Source organism: Giraffa tippelskirchi, chromosome 6, assembly GCF_054371585.1.
Source record: "Giraffa tippelskirchi isolate mGirTip1 chromosome 6, T2T-mGirTip1v1.2.pri, whole genome shotgun sequence".
Lineage (NCBI taxonomy): Eukaryota > Metazoa > Chordata > Mammalia > Artiodactyla > Giraffidae > Giraffa > Giraffa tippelskirchi.
Genome location: NC_137280.1, coordinates 76,206,314 through 76,222,386, shown reverse-complemented (window position 1 = coordinate 76,222,386; position 16,073 = coordinate 76,206,314). Strand labels below are relative to the sequence as shown.

At 60.4% G+C, this 16,073-nt stretch overlaps 1 protein-coding gene across 50 annotated transcripts in view; it reads right to left on the bottom strand.

Annotated features, from left to right (window-relative positions):
• Positions 1-16,073, bottom strand: part of MROH1 (maestro heat like repeat family member 1) — a 51,756-nt gene that overhangs the window by 8,019 nt on the left and 27,664 nt on the right. For 5 of the 50 annotated variants that reach the window (XR_014055891.1, XM_081497230.1, XM_081497251.1 and 2 more), the window contains 21 exons: positions 15,832-15,945; positions 14,832-14,905; positions 13,522-13,644; positions 11,735-11,842; positions 11,459-11,603; positions 11,339-11,379; positions 10,915-11,056; positions 10,560-10,612; positions 9,996-10,103; positions 9,537-9,656; positions 9,315-9,437; positions 8,424-8,570; positions 8,312-8,338; positions 7,406-7,528; positions 7,220-7,299; positions 7,036-7,147; positions 6,820-6,915; positions 6,256-6,360; positions 4,475-4,610; positions 4,242-4,354; positions 3,113-3,265 (listed from right to left, as the gene is read on the bottom strand). Coding sequence is in view for 43 of the 50 variants with exons in the window: in XM_081497230.1 (XP_081353356.1) it covers positions 3,113-3,265; positions 4,242-4,354; positions 4,475-4,610; positions 6,256-6,360; positions 6,820-6,915; positions 7,036-7,147; positions 7,220-7,299; positions 7,406-7,528; positions 8,312-8,338; positions 8,424-8,570; positions 9,315-9,437; positions 9,537-9,656; positions 9,996-10,103; positions 10,560-10,612; positions 10,915-11,056; positions 11,339-11,379; positions 11,459-11,603; positions 11,735-11,842; positions 13,522-13,644; positions 14,832-14,905; positions 15,832-15,945 (2,243 nt within the window). In the remaining 7 variants the exon portion in view is untranslated. Of the gene's footprint in view, positions 1-3,112; positions 3,266-4,241; positions 4,355-4,444; positions 4,611-6,255; positions 6,361-6,819; positions 6,940-7,035; positions 7,148-7,219; positions 7,300-7,405; positions 7,877-8,311; positions 8,339-8,411; positions 8,571-9,314; positions 9,657-9,995; positions 10,104-10,559; positions 10,613-10,914; positions 11,057-11,338; positions 11,380-11,458; positions 11,604-11,734; positions 11,843-13,521; positions 13,645-14,831; positions 14,906-15,831; positions 15,946-16,073 lie in introns of all 50 variants that reach the window. The other 45 variants (XR_014055890.1, XM_081497218.1, XM_081497242.1 and 42 more) reach the window with 27 other exon arrangements.

Here is a 16,073-nt window from a genome sequence, read left to right as displayed (position 1 = left end):
CCAGCCTCGGGGGCTCGCACCCCAGCTGCTGCTGCACGGGGCTCAGGGCCTCCTCAGGCCTGCTGGGCTGTTCCACACCTGCCCACAGCAGCCAGCGCCCGCATCTCCACACTGGGACCCCCCTTCATGGGGACCCCCTCCTTAACCTGCATAGGTCCTGCGGGCACAGCTGCCTCACCCAGGCACACGCCCAGGAGGAACCACTGGGCTGAGGGTCCCTCTGCCTCAGGTCTGCCGGGCGTCCCTGTAGAGCGGTGCTGCTTCCCACACCCCGCACGTTGGGAGGAAGCTGTTCGTTCCTGCCACGTCCATCTGCCCTCGACCCCCAGTTCCCTCTGCGCCCACCTGACCATCCTGGTGTGTTGGGGCAGGGGTCAGCCCGGTCAAAGGTCACTGAGTAGGACCCCTTTTTCTGGTTTGGTGTCAGAGAAACTCAAGTCCGACAGTGTGCAGGTGTCTCTGGGGGTCCCCCGCCAGGCTCTCAGGGCAAGAAAGGAAATGGTACCAATGGCACCAATGCCAGTGTCCCTGTCATGTGAGCTAGAGGGGGCTGCTGCAGACAGGCTGGAAGCGTGAGGCAGGGACACCGCCCTGGGGTGGGTGTGCTGAGCGGGTCTGCGGGCTGAGCCAGAGGAGGCAGCCTGGCAGCTCTGGAGGCTGGCAGCCGGCTCAGCACGCTGGGCCCAGGGAGAGGCACCCTGATTTATCTAGGACAGGCAGGACTCAAAACTACTAGGAAACTCCTAGGGAAAAATCAGAAATCTTCGGGACACTAGATTTGGTAATGACTCCTTGGAAGTGAGCCTCAAAGCACTACATGTGGAGCTGCAGCAAAGGACAAGATCTAGGGAGAAGACAACCTATGCACAAGCACCTGCCAGTCGTGTGTCTGATAACGTGTTAATTTCAGAGTACAAGCAGCTCCTACAGTTGCAAAATGACATCGAATCCAATAACCTGCCCTGGAAATGGGCAGGGACGTGGACTTCTTCTCCAAAGAAGAGAAACAAATGGCCGGCAAGCATATCCACATCACCCACTGCACAGGAAGTGCAAGTTGAAACCAGTATGACATGCTGCTTCACACACACTAGGGTGGCCAGTATCAGAAGCACAGGCATTGACAAGTACTGGTCAGAACCTCTGTGCCCTGCTGGTGGGGACATAAACTGGTGCAGTCACTATGGAAAACAGTACAGCAGTGCCTCTGAAAATTCAAAATAGAATCACCATAAGATCCTACAATTCCACTTCCAGATGTTCACTCAAAACAAAATAGGATCCTGAAGAGATATGCCTTTCACCCATGTTTACAGCAGCATGACTCACAACAGCCAAGAGAAGAAAGCAGACCAAGTGTCCATCAACAGAGGAACGAATCAACAAAACGTGTGCATATATATACAGACACCAGGACCACCAGTGGCCACGGCCTGTTCCCCTCCCCCGACACAGAGCCACCAGGGTACCTTTCCACCACTCAGAGCTGACCCAGGAGCCCCACTGAGTGCAAACTCAAAACCTTGGCCCGTCAACCCCTGACCATCGTCAACCCCTGACCATCGCTTGCAGTCACACCCTCCTCCATCCTCCTTCCACTCCCCGCCCCACACCCTCAGGCCTCGGCTGGGGCCCCACGTTCCCCTCCAGGCGCCACATCACACACACACCCTGCCTCAGCAGGCGGCCCCTCCACACAGGGCTTCTCCACTGGCAGCTCCTGCTCCGCCTCCCCGCCAGAAGACACCTGTGAGGGACCCATCTAATACAGGACTTGTACCCAGAATATACAAAGTACTTCTGCAAACGGGTAAGAAAAGCACAGACCACCCAGAAGAAAATGGCCAAGACCACTCTCCTCATGGAGGAGATCTGAGTAGCCAAGAAATGTGCAAGTGTTCCAGTTCATAAGCCAGAGAGACACAGTGCATGAAGGAGGTGGGACAGCCCCGAGGCCGTCTGACAGCCCTGGGACAGCGGCACAAAGGCCTCTCCTACGGCCCCACTTTCCTGGGCATGTCTCCAACCCAAATGCACCCTCAGGTCCAAAGGAGCCCGACTCCAGCAGCACTCTCCTGCTCTGACTGGGAACTGCCCAGCACTCACTGTGGTGGGCGGGGGAGGGAGTGACGGAGCAACCCACATGGGCCAGGCCTGGAAGACACACGCTATCCCACAGATGACGGCCACACAGGACAGACGTGAGGCGCCTTCCACACAAGGTGCGTCCCAAGCCCTGCTCTGTGCTGCGGGGAGCTTGTGGCACCCTGTGGGGCCAGCTGGGGTGCCAGGGGCTCTGGGGTTGGTGGGGCCTCTGCTCCTGTCTATGAACCCCAAAGTTGTGCACTTAGCACAACCTCCCTTTTCTGTTGCTATGCTTCACTTAAACAGGGAGCTTAAATCTTTGTCCAAGCATATGGGACCCCACCTGCTGGGCCATCTGGTTCATAGGATTCACGGGCAGCCGTGAATCTAGCAGTAATCTAGCAGTCACCTGAGCCTTGGAGCCTGTTCAGGCCTCAGGACCTGAGCATATCTGTCAGGGTGGCTGGCAAGCATGTTTGGGGACCATGTGGGCCGCCACGTGAGCTCATGGCCAGAAGGCCTCAAAGGTGATGATGGGATGGTGGATAGGGCAGGATCTAAGTGTCCCAGGCACCTCTGCTCTGGGCTGGACCTGCCGTGGAAGCCTCTGTGCCAGCACCTGGTGACCCTGTGGACCCCTGTCCTCACCAGCAATATGAGAAGGGCGCTCAGCCCGTGCTGGCTCAGTGCCCAATCACAGACCTAGCACTGGCCTTTCCCTTTCAATTGCCTTTTCTACCTTTACATTCTGAGCAGTTACTTTCACTTAGTTCAGTCTTCAAAGAGAAGAGGAAGATTTATCCAATCAGGCCCACAGGGAGAAGCGCAGAGTGCTGAGGGTCAAACCTCCAGAGTAGGCGTTGGGGTGAGGGAGTGGGGTGGGGAGCCCCAGGTTATCAGCCCTGCCCACCGGGGGCACTCCTGGCTGACTCCAGACATGACCACACCCACGCCCACACCCATGCCCGCCCCCGGGAGCTCTAGACCAGCCCCGCCCCCCAGGCCCCCCAGGCCCCCCAGGCCCCACCTTCTCCTGCAGCATGTTGCCCCGCTCCTTCAGCAGGCAGTTGATCATGACGGTGGCGGCTCGCGAGCAGTTCTTGTCGGGGTCTCCCAGGCCCTCAAACAAGGTTAGCAAGAGGCTGATGAGCTGATCTGGTGGGAGGCGCTTGGCAATAATCTAGGAGGACAGTTGTGTCAGGAAAACAGAGAGGAGGGGGTCAGCACACCTTCCGGGCATGGCATCCCAGGGACTCAGCTTCCCAGGGAAGGGCTGAGCCCTCTCAAACCCCTCCTCCAGCCTTTCCCACCCTCTTACAGGCCCTTAAAGCCTTTGGAGCTCCTGTCAGTGCCAGGGTGGGGTGGCCCACGCCCAGGACCCCTCCCCAGACTGAAGCCAGGTCTAGGTGCAGCCCATGGCCTCCAGGCCCAGGCCCCTGGAAGGGGGTCCCTGGGCACCTGCAAGGCCCAGGTCAGCGCCCTCCCGGAGGCTCCTCCTGACCAGCGGGGTAGGCTAGGAGTGGTCCTGGTATGCAGCCTCTCTAGAGTACAGAGTCAAGGGCAGATGGGGGCATGCTCTACCCTGGACTGCCCAGCCTTGGAGGCTCCAAAGAACCCTCAGCTCCTCCCACAACCCAGCAACAGAGGAGAGTCCCTGGCCTCTCTCCACATAACAGAGAGCAACCAGAAGTTAGGGCAGATAAACTCTGTACAGAGAAGAAATAAAATCACAGAAGTGGATGAATATCTAGAAAGTCTGACTCCAAACATGAAGTTCCCACTCCCTGGTCTTTGCCTCTCAATGTCTGAGCCCCCCTGACCCCCACAAAGGGCCCTGCTGACCCCTTTCCCTTCCATCTTCAGCAGGAGAGAAAGCCTCCAGACCCCTGAGGGCCACTTCCAGTCACCAAGTGAAAAAGAAGCACTGCCCTGGCTTAGGAGTTACAGGGTGGGCCAGGGCAGCTTTCTCAACCTCGTGGAGCCAGGAGCTGAGCTCCTGCCACCCCCTACTGGGCCCCGAAGGGTGGGCCCAGCAAGTGCAGAAGGGGCGGGCTGGTGCTGGACGTGGAACTCTGGTAAGACCTTCCTGCCTGCCCAGCTGGCACCCACAGAGCCCGTACGTGCAGGGAGCTGCTGCAGCAGCTGCTGGCAGATACCTGAGCGATGCTGTGGCAGGTGTGGAAGAGAATGGCGGGGTCAGGGTGCACCAGGCCATCCTTGAGGCTGAGGAGCTGCTCAGCCACCTCGTCCCGGTAGTCTCGTGAGAAGCCTGCAAGGTGGCAGGGCGCGTGGGGTGGGCGCAGGCCTTCCCTGGCCACCGGAGGCCCAGCCTCTGCTCCCTCATCCCCCCAACACATACACACAATGCTGCCCAGCCGGTGAGGCTCACCCTCGTAGCCCAGCTGCAGATACAGCAGGGAGTGGACACAGCTCACAGCCTCTTGGCGAGTGGCAGGCCAGAGGTCGGCGCACCGTGGGGAGAAGAGGCCAACGAGGAGGCCCAGGTTGTGGAAGGGCACCAGGGCCTGGAGAGGCAAATGTGGGGGTGCTGTGGGGACGCCGGGGGCAGATAGCCAGAGACGGCACTGGGGCTCAGGAGTCACTGGGGTGGGCAGGTACCTGCACCCCCTGGACCCAGATGTGGGCGGGAGTGTGACCAGAGGGCAGCCCTCCCCCACCCCAGCATGGGTCCCAAGAGGGACGAGAGCTGGGCAAGCAGGGGTGTGTGGACAGGGTATGGCCGGCTCTGCTCACTCCTCAGACACACGGGAATGCCGGCCCCAAAAGGCAAGGGGTGCTACACAAGCTCTTTCATCCCCATCGGGACTGGGCCTGTTCTTCAGAGCCTTTCCTGCTCTCCTCGAATACAGAGCCTCTCAACCCTGCTCTGAGCAAAGGGCCTTGCTTCCTACACCCCAAACCAGGGGACATCAGCTACCTACCCCCAACACACAGCCCCCACACAAGCGGCCTCCCAGGGAGGCGCCACCACGTGCCCCGCCTGGCACGGGCTCTTGAAGGGTGTGGGGTTCCAGGCTGCTACTCCTCCCGAAACCGGGGGGAGGTTGGACGAGGGTCGGGGGCCACCAGCTGCGTTCCTCTCCGTGAGGGCAGAGCCCTGTCTCGTCACAAACAAAAAATGAACTCCGGTTGGACCAGGGTTATGTGCAAAACAGGCTGTGGGGGAACCTGGGTGGGAAAGCTCTCTAAGCCAGCCAACAGACGATGCTTTGAACACGACAAAAAAATAAATACTGCCAACCAAAGAGCATCTCGCTTGAGAGTTAACGGCTTGGGGCCACCACCAGTGTTCACCTTCCTGCTGTCAGCAGCACAAGCCAGCAGGTGTCGAAATGGTGAGAAAGGCCGAACTCATGGCCTTTGTGAACGGCTGTGACTGTGTATCTGAAGAGCAGAGAATTAACTAAAAACTCGTTAAGAGTCACAGAGGAATCTTATTCCTTATAAACTATGCAGTTCCTACCAGTTCCTAAGTATCCAGAAGTTCAGTTCTCCTGCCTATCGCAATAAGGAAATGATTATGTACAGTGGAGACAGCAGCGACAGACCGTGCCTCTGCTAGGGCCGGGCGCCAGGGTGGACAGGTCCACCATTATCAGCACAGGAGCCCTCGGGACACTCCTGTCGAGGCGGGAGCGTGGGAGGACCATGCCAGTCTACCCTAAAGTCAGCAGAGCAACGGTCTTGTAAGAACAACTGTGAAGCTCTAACAAGGGAAAAAGAGCTGCTGAACCCCAACAAATACTGAAACGCAGTCACCGTGCGGCTCTGGGAGGCGCCCCTTCCCACCGCTCCAACTAACAGTGCTGTCTTCATCGTCGCACTCCAGGGGTTCACAAGTCCCCACCTTGGCCCGACCTGCAGCTTCTGCCTCCAACACCCTCCGCTCCTCCTCTCACATGAGGGCCCTCATCACCCTTCCCTGCATCGGGCTCCCAAGGACGAGGCTGCCCATCAGGTTCGATGCTGAGTGGCCAGCCCTGAGGACATCTGCTGACCTTTGTGGTCCTCTGTCCACAGCCCAGAAGAGGACAGTACCACTCGCAGCACTGGGCAGTGGGAGACGCAAGGGCCCCACGCTGTGGTTCCCAGGCCAGGGGGCGGGAATGGGGCGTGGAGGGGCCGCACGGGCCGCCCTGGGGCACTCACGCTGATCTGCAGGCGTTCTAGGAAGAACTGCAGCAGGCAGGCGCTCAGGCCGAGGGCCCGCACCCGCTCGTGGCCCCTCGGGGACTTGATCCACGGGCTCAGGTGCTGAGGAAGAAGGGGCTTCAATAGGTGCAGCTTGGGGCAGCCTCCCTGCCAGGCCACCCTCTGGGCACAGGGGCCAGCGTGCCAGGTCAAAGTGGGCCCCCTGGGCAGCGCCTCCCCCACCCCCTCGTTCTGTCCTGCTGGCCTGGCTCACAGCCATGGCCACCCATGGTGGACCCTCTAGCCATGCCCATGCAAGGACATGGCATTCCCAGACATGGGTCAGTCCTACCCCAGCCCACAGCCACCCAGCCCACCATCACGATGGCCTCAGGAGGTCAGGAGTGCCCATCTGGGGCACCTCAGGGTCTCGCTGTCCGGGCCCCACAATGGGTAAGCAAAGAGATCGAGCGCCAAGCCCCTGTCTGCTCAGGCTGCACCCTTCTGCATACACCCCAGGCCAGAGCCACTGGCTCACAGGCCACCCCCCACTTGCACAGAGCACCACAGCCCACCACACACCTCCACCATGACCTGCAGACCCTGGGGCGTCATGTTCCGCTGAAGGAGGTTCGTCAGCAAGTCCTTGAGGGCCTGCACGGTGTCCAGGTACAGAGACTGGAACAAGAGAAGCTGCCAGTCCTGTGGTAACCCCCCACCCGCAGATGGGGCCACTGTGGGGGCCGCTGATACCTCTTGGGGGCTGTTCCCCTCTCCCACCGCGGGAACCACTGATACCTCCTGGGGGCTGTCCCCCTCCTCTGGCTCAGGCAGCATGGCCATGACACTGTGCAGGCAGCTGTGAATCAGGTCTGCCTGCACATGCTCCTCCAGGGCGGGCTCCAGGGTACTGAGCCGCCAGTTAAGGCCCAGCGCTCACACAGAGGGGCCCCCCACAGCCACCCCTCCAAGGAAAGGATACACCAGGTACGTGCAGGCAAGCATGGCCTTCTTCCGAATGGGCGTCCTCAGCAAGTCTGGGGGCTCTGCTTTGATGAATTCCTGGGAGAGCAGCCGCAGGGCAGCCCCTTGGCCAAAGCTCCAGCTTGCCTCCTGGTTAGGCCCCACAACCCAGGTGCTCGGCCCTCCCCAGCCCACCCACACTCACCACCATCTGCGTCACCAGCTCCGCCTTCCTCGAGAGGTGGAAGGAGCCGCCGTGAGCGCTGCTGCAGATGGCCTGGGTGGCCATGCACACGCTCTGCACTAGGCTCAGTCTCAGGGCCGGGTCCTGCAAGGACAACTGGGCTGCGGGAGCCGCCGAGGCCCACGGGCTGAGCCCAACAGAAGGGAGCCACCCACAGCGGCGAAACCAGGCCGCCGGCCACTCTCCTGCAAGCCAGACGTGGACTCCCCTCCAGTCTACGGGCTCTCGGCCAGTCCTCCATGTGGGCCAAGGTGGGTCTGCGAAGGAACCCGAGGCCCTTGGCTGTGTGCCTGACCTGGGGGTCCCGGGGTCAGAACCCCAGGCAGATGACGGCAGGCTCGCCACACGCCATCCAGCTGCATCCCCCAGGTGGAGGGGATGCTGCTGCCCCAGCAGAGCCCCAGCAGAGGGCTGGCCCCAAGCTCTAAAGGGCTGAGTCAGAGAGAGAGGTCACAGAACAGCCCAGGCCCAGCCGACCCCAGGAGACCCAGGGTGGTGGGGCTCTGCTCTGAAGGGGACAGCCCGGCCGCTCCCAGAGAAGATTCCCAGGTTAGTGCCAGAGTCCACAAGGGAGTCGTGTTAGTGAGGCAGAGGCTGCTATCCTGGCTGCAGAACTCCCCCCAACCAGGCGCTGGCGGAGATGGAGTGGAGCCAGGAAAGGGTCACAGCCGAGGCCCCCGCCCGGCCTGGGAGCCACCACCTCCCCTCCTCTCCCCGACCTCCAGGGCCTGGGCCAAGGCAGGAGCTCCTAGGCCCCAGAGGGCCGTCCTGCAGGCCCTGCCTGAACTGGGACCAGGACGCCTGGGAGTGCCTCGCTGCCGCCCGGCCAGCCCAGACGGAGGAGAGCTCAGGCCCCGCACACTGTACCTTGGTCTCTACCTTTATCCCCAGAACCTGGATGACAGAAGTGAGACAAGTTACATGAGAGGCTCCTGAGGCAGCGCCCCGCCCCGAGCCTCTGAGACACTCAGACGCCCACCTTGGTGCTGAAGCACTGAGACATGTTCCGGAACACGTCCACCTCCACCCTGGCCAGCAGCAGCTCGCGTGGGGCCCGGGCCGCCACATGCCCGTAGCACAGGATCAGTGCACTCCTCACCTTGTCAGCCTCGCTCTCGCTCCGATCCTGAGAGGCCAGAGCTCTGTGACAATCACTCCCCCAGCAGGAGCCACACCCTCCGACCCCAGGTGCGAAAGAACGGCAGAGCCGGCATGGAGGAAGACGCCACTTGACCAAGGAGACCCCACGTCTGGGGCCAGTTGGGGACCAAGGGTCAGAGGGGAAAGGATGCGGGGGTGGGGACCACGGCTGGAGGGGCAAGCAGGAGGAGGGGCTGGAGGCTGAGAGCAACCAGAGGGCCGGGTGGGGTCCCCATCTTCGCTTGGGTGGCTGCCCAGGGCCCCTCTGTCCTAGGGGCCTGTTGATGCTACACCAGCCCGAGACCCCGTCACTGGTAACCCTGGTCCAGGGAGATGGCTAGGGAGGAGCAGACAGCTCAGGTGCTCCCCCCCTCACCGGCTTCAGCCCACCTGCAGCCTCCACCGGCCACCAGGGGGCAGACGACACACAAACCAGCAGTGGGACAGGAAGGGGCTGCTCCCACCCTGCTGCCCAGAGCCGGTTCGTTGCCCCCCACCCCAATCTGGGAGGGAGCCCACAAGCACCAGCCCCACCCATGAGGAAGCAGAGGCTGGAGGCCAGCTCCCTGCCCCACCCCCGGCCTGCAGGGCACCAAGCCCAGGCGGCTCCAGGACCAACGCCGTCTGCCCCCCCGCCCCGAACCTCAGCATGCTGGCACTGCAGCTAAGACAAAACCCTGGGCCAGCCCACCCCAGGCCTCCCTGTCGCCTGTCAGCCTGACCTCGCTACCTTAAAAATGTTGAAAATGCCGGCAGATTTTCTGAGTACGTCTGACTTCACAAAGTCTTCCAGCTGGGCCAGGGTGTCATCCAGGTGGGAGATGGCACAGATCCCAAAGCAACAGGCAAGGCCCTGGGGAGGCACAGGGGCACTCTCACCTGGGCAAGGTGGGCCAGAGAGGCGCGTGCACATGCGCACGCACACGCACGCACACGCTGGAGGGGCAGCCACCTCACGCTCCCTCTCCTCCTGGTATCTGGCCATCTCCAGCAGCTCCTGCAGGTGCTTCCTCACCACCTCCTTACTTGAAGCGGCACCCAGGGTGGTCCCGACACATTTGTACAGGAAGTTCTGCAAAGAAGCCAGACAAGGGGTGGCGCTGGCTCCCCAGTGGAGGGATGCCCCCACGACACACCACTGCAAGGGCCAGATGCGCTCTGCGCAGTGTCTGAGGAGCAGCAGGTGGGTGAGGAGTTCTGCGTCTCCAGCTGCCAGCACACAGCCTTAGGCTCTAGGTCCTGCCAGGACCTCAGCGGCCACCAGACAGGGTCAGGGAGCAAGAGACGGAATCAGGGGCCAGGCTCGAGGGCTGTGCCCACAGCACTGCTGGCGGTGTGTCCTCCTGCAGCTCCTCCTGGGGGAACTGGGGCCCCCCTCCCCCTTCCTCCTGGGGCCCCCCTCCCCGTGCACCTTCTCCAGGGGCATCCCGTTGTAGTTGGGTAGCTGCTTGCACATTTCCAGGCTCAGCTGGCAGACCCAGGTGTTGTCAGACACGACAGCCAGGGAGTCCCGGAGAAACTGCGGGCAGGAACTCTACCAATAAGGGCCGGGCTCGGCCTCTCACTGGCCAGACCAGGGAAGAACCCAAAGCCCAGGGTGCCACAGGCGGTGACCACAGGTCCTGTGCCATAGCTCCGAATGGCCGTAGGTAACTTTGAAGCCGAGACAGAAATTCTGGGTAGTCAGGTGTGCAGCACACGGGGCACTGAGGGCCTCAACCAAGCAGGGGACAGGACGGGGGGCTCTCTGGCCAGAGAAGCCCCTATGATCTGACCCCATCGCAGCATGCAGTCCTCACCCAGAGACACCCACCTGTCCCTCCGCCTCTCCCCACCACACCACCAGGTCACGGCAAGCACTGCCACTCTGGGAGGCACAGTGCCTCCAGCACCCACTGCCCCAGCCCTTCCCACTCAAGCCAGAAAGGGCCTGTGCCCAAAGCAGGCTAACTCTCGTCTCCTCCTCTTCTCTCACCATCAGCAGCTTTTCTTCCCACTCCTTCTGTGACAGGGTTTCTTCATTGTATTCTGAAATGACCAGTCACCCACTCAGCCTGGTGGACAGCAGGGGAGAGCTCAGAGTCCCCTCCACCAGGCCCAGGCCTCTTCGGCTCCAGGATAGAGGAAGAAAGGGCCCACGTCCAGTGAGCTCGTAGGCGACACCAGGCAGGGAGCATCTTTCCAGCCCACTCTGCAGGCCCTTTCCTGAACTACAGCAGAGGTGATTTCTTCCAACTTTTAAAACCCTGATCTCCAGTGGTTAGCCTTGATGCCAATGGGCAACAATCAGGGTCAGAGGAGGAGCGGCAGTGCCCACCCCTGGGCCTCACCATCCAGGTGCTCCAGCAGCAGGGGGATGGCGGTCGCCCACCGCTGACCCAGGGCTGGGTGGATGTCCCGATGCAAGACACTCAGGAGGCGCAGCGAGGCTGCCCCGCGACCGTCCCCCACATAGGGATTGGAAGACACGGCCTGCAGGAGGCAGAACTAGGGTCTCCACCAGCATCCTGGGCCACAGTGCTCCACCCGAGGCCGAGTATGGACACCCAGGTGGGGGCAAGGAGGCCCCAGAGACGTAGCTCCCCCAGTCCCTCCCAGAGTGCCCGATGGTCCTTCCCGGGGCAGTGACAGCACAAGGTGGGGCGACAGGGACTAGGGGAGCGTCCACTCCCCGCCGATGCCCCTCAGAGTGGGTGCTGCCCGGAGGCTACCGGGCTGGGAGGTGGAGCCGCTGAGGCCTGAGCGGCTGCTTACCAGGAGTCTGGTGGTGATGGCGTAGGGAGACGGGAGGCGCACTGCAGGGAGACAGACCACAGCACTCAGGGCCGCCCCCCTGGGGGGTGGGGGTGGGGCTGGGCTGGGGCAGGGGCACACCGTTGCCGTTGTACTGGATGAGGGGGGCATGGGCCCCCGCCTCCTGCCTCTTCTGGGCCAAGTGCACAAGGCTCCTGCAGAGCGGGCTCAGCGCCCCGGTGAAGCGCATGGGGACCAGGAACTCAAGCAGGTATGGCCAGAGGACCTGGGGGCAGTGCAGGGTGTGTAGGAGCCCAGACCCGCAGCGCAGCCTCCCCACACCGGGGCCTCCCCACACCTGCTCCCAGACCAAGGGGTCAGGAGCAGGGTGGCAGGCCCCCAGGGCAGGGTGCTCACCTCGCCCATCCTGTCCACGGTGGTGCTGACCAGGTAGAGGGTGCTGACGCTGATGGCCCGCACGCTGTCGGCCGACAGGGCCTCACTGTCGGCGCCTGGCTTCTGAGGCTGAGGGCGGGAGGGCAGGATGCTGTGCACTCTGCTCTCCAGGTCACCAGTCATGGGCTCTGGCCCTGAGGACACGGCCTGAACAGAAGTATGACAGGCCCTGCCCAGCCCCTGAGGAGGGGACCGTCCCCTGTCACTGGCAGGACACTCACTCTCCACTAAAATTGCCCAAGAAAGCCGGCTCCCTAGGCCGAGGTCCAGCGTCCAGACTAGAAAAACCGTGAGCATTTCCTGAGAGCCGCTGACCGCATCCTCACAGGTGGTGTTCGGTCCTTGTGGAATGCGATCACTGCCTGAGAAAATGCCATCCCCACCAAGAACACAGACAAGCCCTGCTGCCCCACGCACCAGTGGTTTCTCCCAGACCCAAGGAGACAGTGCTCCAGAGCCCAGCTCCCTGGAACCTTCCAGACAGAAAAGGACTCTATTCTCTAAATGCTGAGTCTTTAATTCATGCTTTGAAATACCGAAAAGCAAACACTGAAAACCAAGCGAAACTGGGAAAACTGCAATAACTGTTGGAGACATTTGGCACCTCTCACCAAGAAATTAAAGGTCGAGAAGAAAAAAATAGAGATATTTAGGGCCTGAATAGCAAGTTTTAAAGCATACTCTAAAAATATACATAAAATTTTATAACAAATACACACAAACAACGTTGAAAGCCTGTCTATTAGTCCAAAAGGAAAATCTCAAGAAACACTTAGAAGCAGAAATCTACACCTGGCCAGATTCAATGCAATAAAATTACAAGCCCACAGTAGCCACAAAAGGCTAATCACCTAGAAAATTATAAACATCCAAGTCACTGGGTTCTCGACATCCAGGCAAAGGCAGCTGTTCCACGTGGGGTGAAGAGTCTTTACAGCGAATGGTGCTGGGACAACAGGACATCCACGTGCAAAATACTGAGCCTGAACCCACATCTCACGTTAAACAAAATTAACTCAAGATGGATCACAGACCTTGTGTGAAACTTCTAGAAGCAAACATGGGGGAACACCTTTCTGACTTTGGGTAAAGAAAGGATTTACTAGTTACAACACCTGAAGCAAGAGCTATAAATAAAAACCCAGTAACGTTGACTTCTAAAATATTAGCACCTTTGCTTTTTGAAACACAATGTTAAGAAAATAAACACCTATGATCCAACAGATTTGTCAGAAAATATTTACAAACCATAAATCTGATAAGGGACTTGCATCTAAAATATATCAAGAGCACTTCTGTCCTAAAGAAGAAGAAAGGGAACAGCCCAACTCCAAAGCAGGTAAAAGCTGTGAGCAGGCACGTAGACACATGGATGCCAATATCACTGGTCACAGGCATGATGCTAGCCTGTCACAGTAGCTGGAAAATGAGACACACAGCACCGACCTAACCCCACGTGCCAACAGGGCTGCTACTGGGGCCGCGAGATGGCACAGCTGCTTTCGAAAACCATCTGGAAGCTTCTTACGAAATTAAACATCCCAGCGTCTCACAGCAGCTGCTTACACGGGGACAAACGCACGCCCTCCAGAAACCTGCACTGATACTTTCACGGGTGCTTTATGCACACTTGCCACACGGCTAGCAGCCTGGCACACACACCCAGAGCGCCACTCAGCGGTCAGACGACAAAGCACGGGTCCAAGAGACAACACCCGATGAAGGGGCAGAGGGATGGCGTGCCTTACCTCGGCCTCGGGGGGCAGCGCGCACTGCTGCACGACGTACTCGACCATGGCCTCGCCGCCAGGCTGCTCCAGGTAGCCGTGGTGGGCCATGGCGCTGATCACCTGCACCACCGCCCGCTTCACCTGCCCGGAGCGGGGGGCGCAGGAAGGGCCTCAGGGGAGCGCTGGACGTAGCGCGACGGCTCAGCAAGGGCGGGCATCTCAGCCCTCCCTCTGCCTGCACTCCCTGCCTTCCCCCAGCCCCTCACTGTGCAGGGCCCCTGCCGCCACGCTCACATCCCCAGGCGAGGCCTCCTTCCCTCCTCCGCCAGCCCCCCCAGCCCCCAGCCCCCCAGGTGCTGGCCTCGCTGCTTCTCTGGCTGCTCGGGGTCACTGCCTCCCTCGCTCCATCCAGACCCCAGCCCAGTATCCCTCTCTGGGACCCTCCCCCTGTCCTGGTCACACCTCTCCTCCCCAGATCCCAGGTCACACGTGTGTCCCGAGTGACTACGGGCTGATGGGTCTGGAGGGACTGAGCCATGTGGCAGCTTGAGGGCCCCTGGGCTGGGTGCTTCTGGCCACCGACACTGCGGGTGGCAGGCGCTGGCCCCGAGGGTGGCATAGGGGCCCTGAAACAGACACAGCCTTGGTGGTCGGGGCTCCATTCCAGTAGCTTCTGCGACTCTCACAGACAGTCCCCAAGAACGGGGTGCAGGATGGGCACAAAGGCTGGGGCAGCCCCAGGAAGGGGACCCGCTGCCGCTGAGTCAGAGCAGGGAGAGCCAGCCCCGCACTCGGCTCTGGGGTCACCACCAAGCTGTGGATATCCTGCTGGAGTTCAGGGTCCTGTTCCCTGAGGCTTCCGCTGCACCAAGTCGTGTAGCCATGTGACCTGGGTGGGGCATCAGGCCACCCAAAGGGCTGGATGCCGACAGCTGCATGACGGAGGCCTGACAGAGACCCATGTGAGCCAGCACGGTGCTGCCCACGGCTCCACAGGGCCAGGACAGGGGCTCCGAGTTAGAGCCCAGGCCGCCCCATGGGCATCTGTGGCTGACGCTCGCCTAGGTCTTTTTGGTGTAATGGCTCTTGAGTTCTGGGGGTTCTTCTAGAGAATGATCAAGCCCCAGGGTGGTCTTGAGAACTGCTTTCTAACTTCACGCCTGGTTAACGCATCAGGAGGAAGCCAGGGGCCCAGACACGCAGCTCAGCACACCCAGGCCTGCATGTGCCCGCCAAGGCCTGGTGTGCTGAGGCCGCAGCTGCCTTGTCAGTGGTAGCCGTACCGCCTGCAGCTGTGCAGGGCTGCACTAAGCTGCCCACTGACCCACCTTGTGGCTGGTGTCCAGAAGAGGGAGCTTCATGGAGGAGAGAATGAAGGGCTTCTTAACTTCCATTTGAGCAGCTGCAAGAAAGCAACAGGGGACTCAGTCTGCCTACCAATGGGCAGAGGCCGGGCAGCCCTTCCACCACGATGCGGGCCAAGCCTGTGTTGCGGGGCTCTGGCTTCAGTGTGGCCCTCTGCGTAGGGGGGAGAAGGCCACCTAACCACAGGCCTACCCATCTCTCTCCGAGGAAAAAATGACTTTTTTCAGAAAATGACATTATTTTATCCAATTAAGAAGCGAGGAGGTTGGAAGTTCCGGGCAGCAGAGCTGAGTCAGGGTCCCAGGTTCAAGTGTGGGGTTGAGGGCGCCTCCAGGATCATCAGGATCTTAGCACTACTCCCTGCTCCTGGCTCCAACCTGAAGGCCTGATGTGGCCACGGCCACTGTTTAGCAACCAAGACTCACTCACACACACACACACACACACACACACACACACACACTCAGGTGTGAAAACCATTCAGGCTTATTGCTGATTAAAACTGTTTAAAAGCAAGAAACCTGAACTCTCCTATCCAGTTGTGAGGAAATCTTCAGACACATAGAAACCAGGGACTTTCTACAGAAATGGTCTCCACTCCTCCCAAAGGTCCACATCTAAGAGACAGTGGAGCGAGCTGTGCCCGTAGCCAGACCTCCACAATGAGGGGCACCCGCCGTGGATGGCTGCAGGTGCGGGGGGTCGGCAGGACTCAGCCACCAGCCCCCCAACACCGAGGCGCCATGACCCGCCATCTACAGCCCCTGCTGAGGGCAAACATCAGTGACGGACAACTTGCTGGCAGGCAGGTGAGCACCACTGCTGCAACTCTTCAAAAAGTAGGGAATTTTGCGAAATAGAAAGTTGGGGAAAGTATTTAAAGAACTCAAAGCGAAACTCTCCTTTTCATCCTGAAGATGGACAAGGCGGGCCTATCCCATTTCCGTTCCACAAGGTACTCACCCGCCGCATTGATGACGTGCCTCAGGACCTGCAGGGTGCCCACACGGGTCCTCTCGTTGCTGGTGTCCAGCTTGGGCAGCAGGAAGGCCAGCAGGCGGTCCGGCGAGCAGCAGGCTGTGGGGAAGTGCTCATCAAGACTGTCTTGCTCCCTGCTGGCTGCCTGCACCCCCCAGGCCCAGTGGGGAGGACAGACGCTCAGGGTGGTGAGCCCCCCGACGAGACCAAGGGCTCCGCCCGCATAC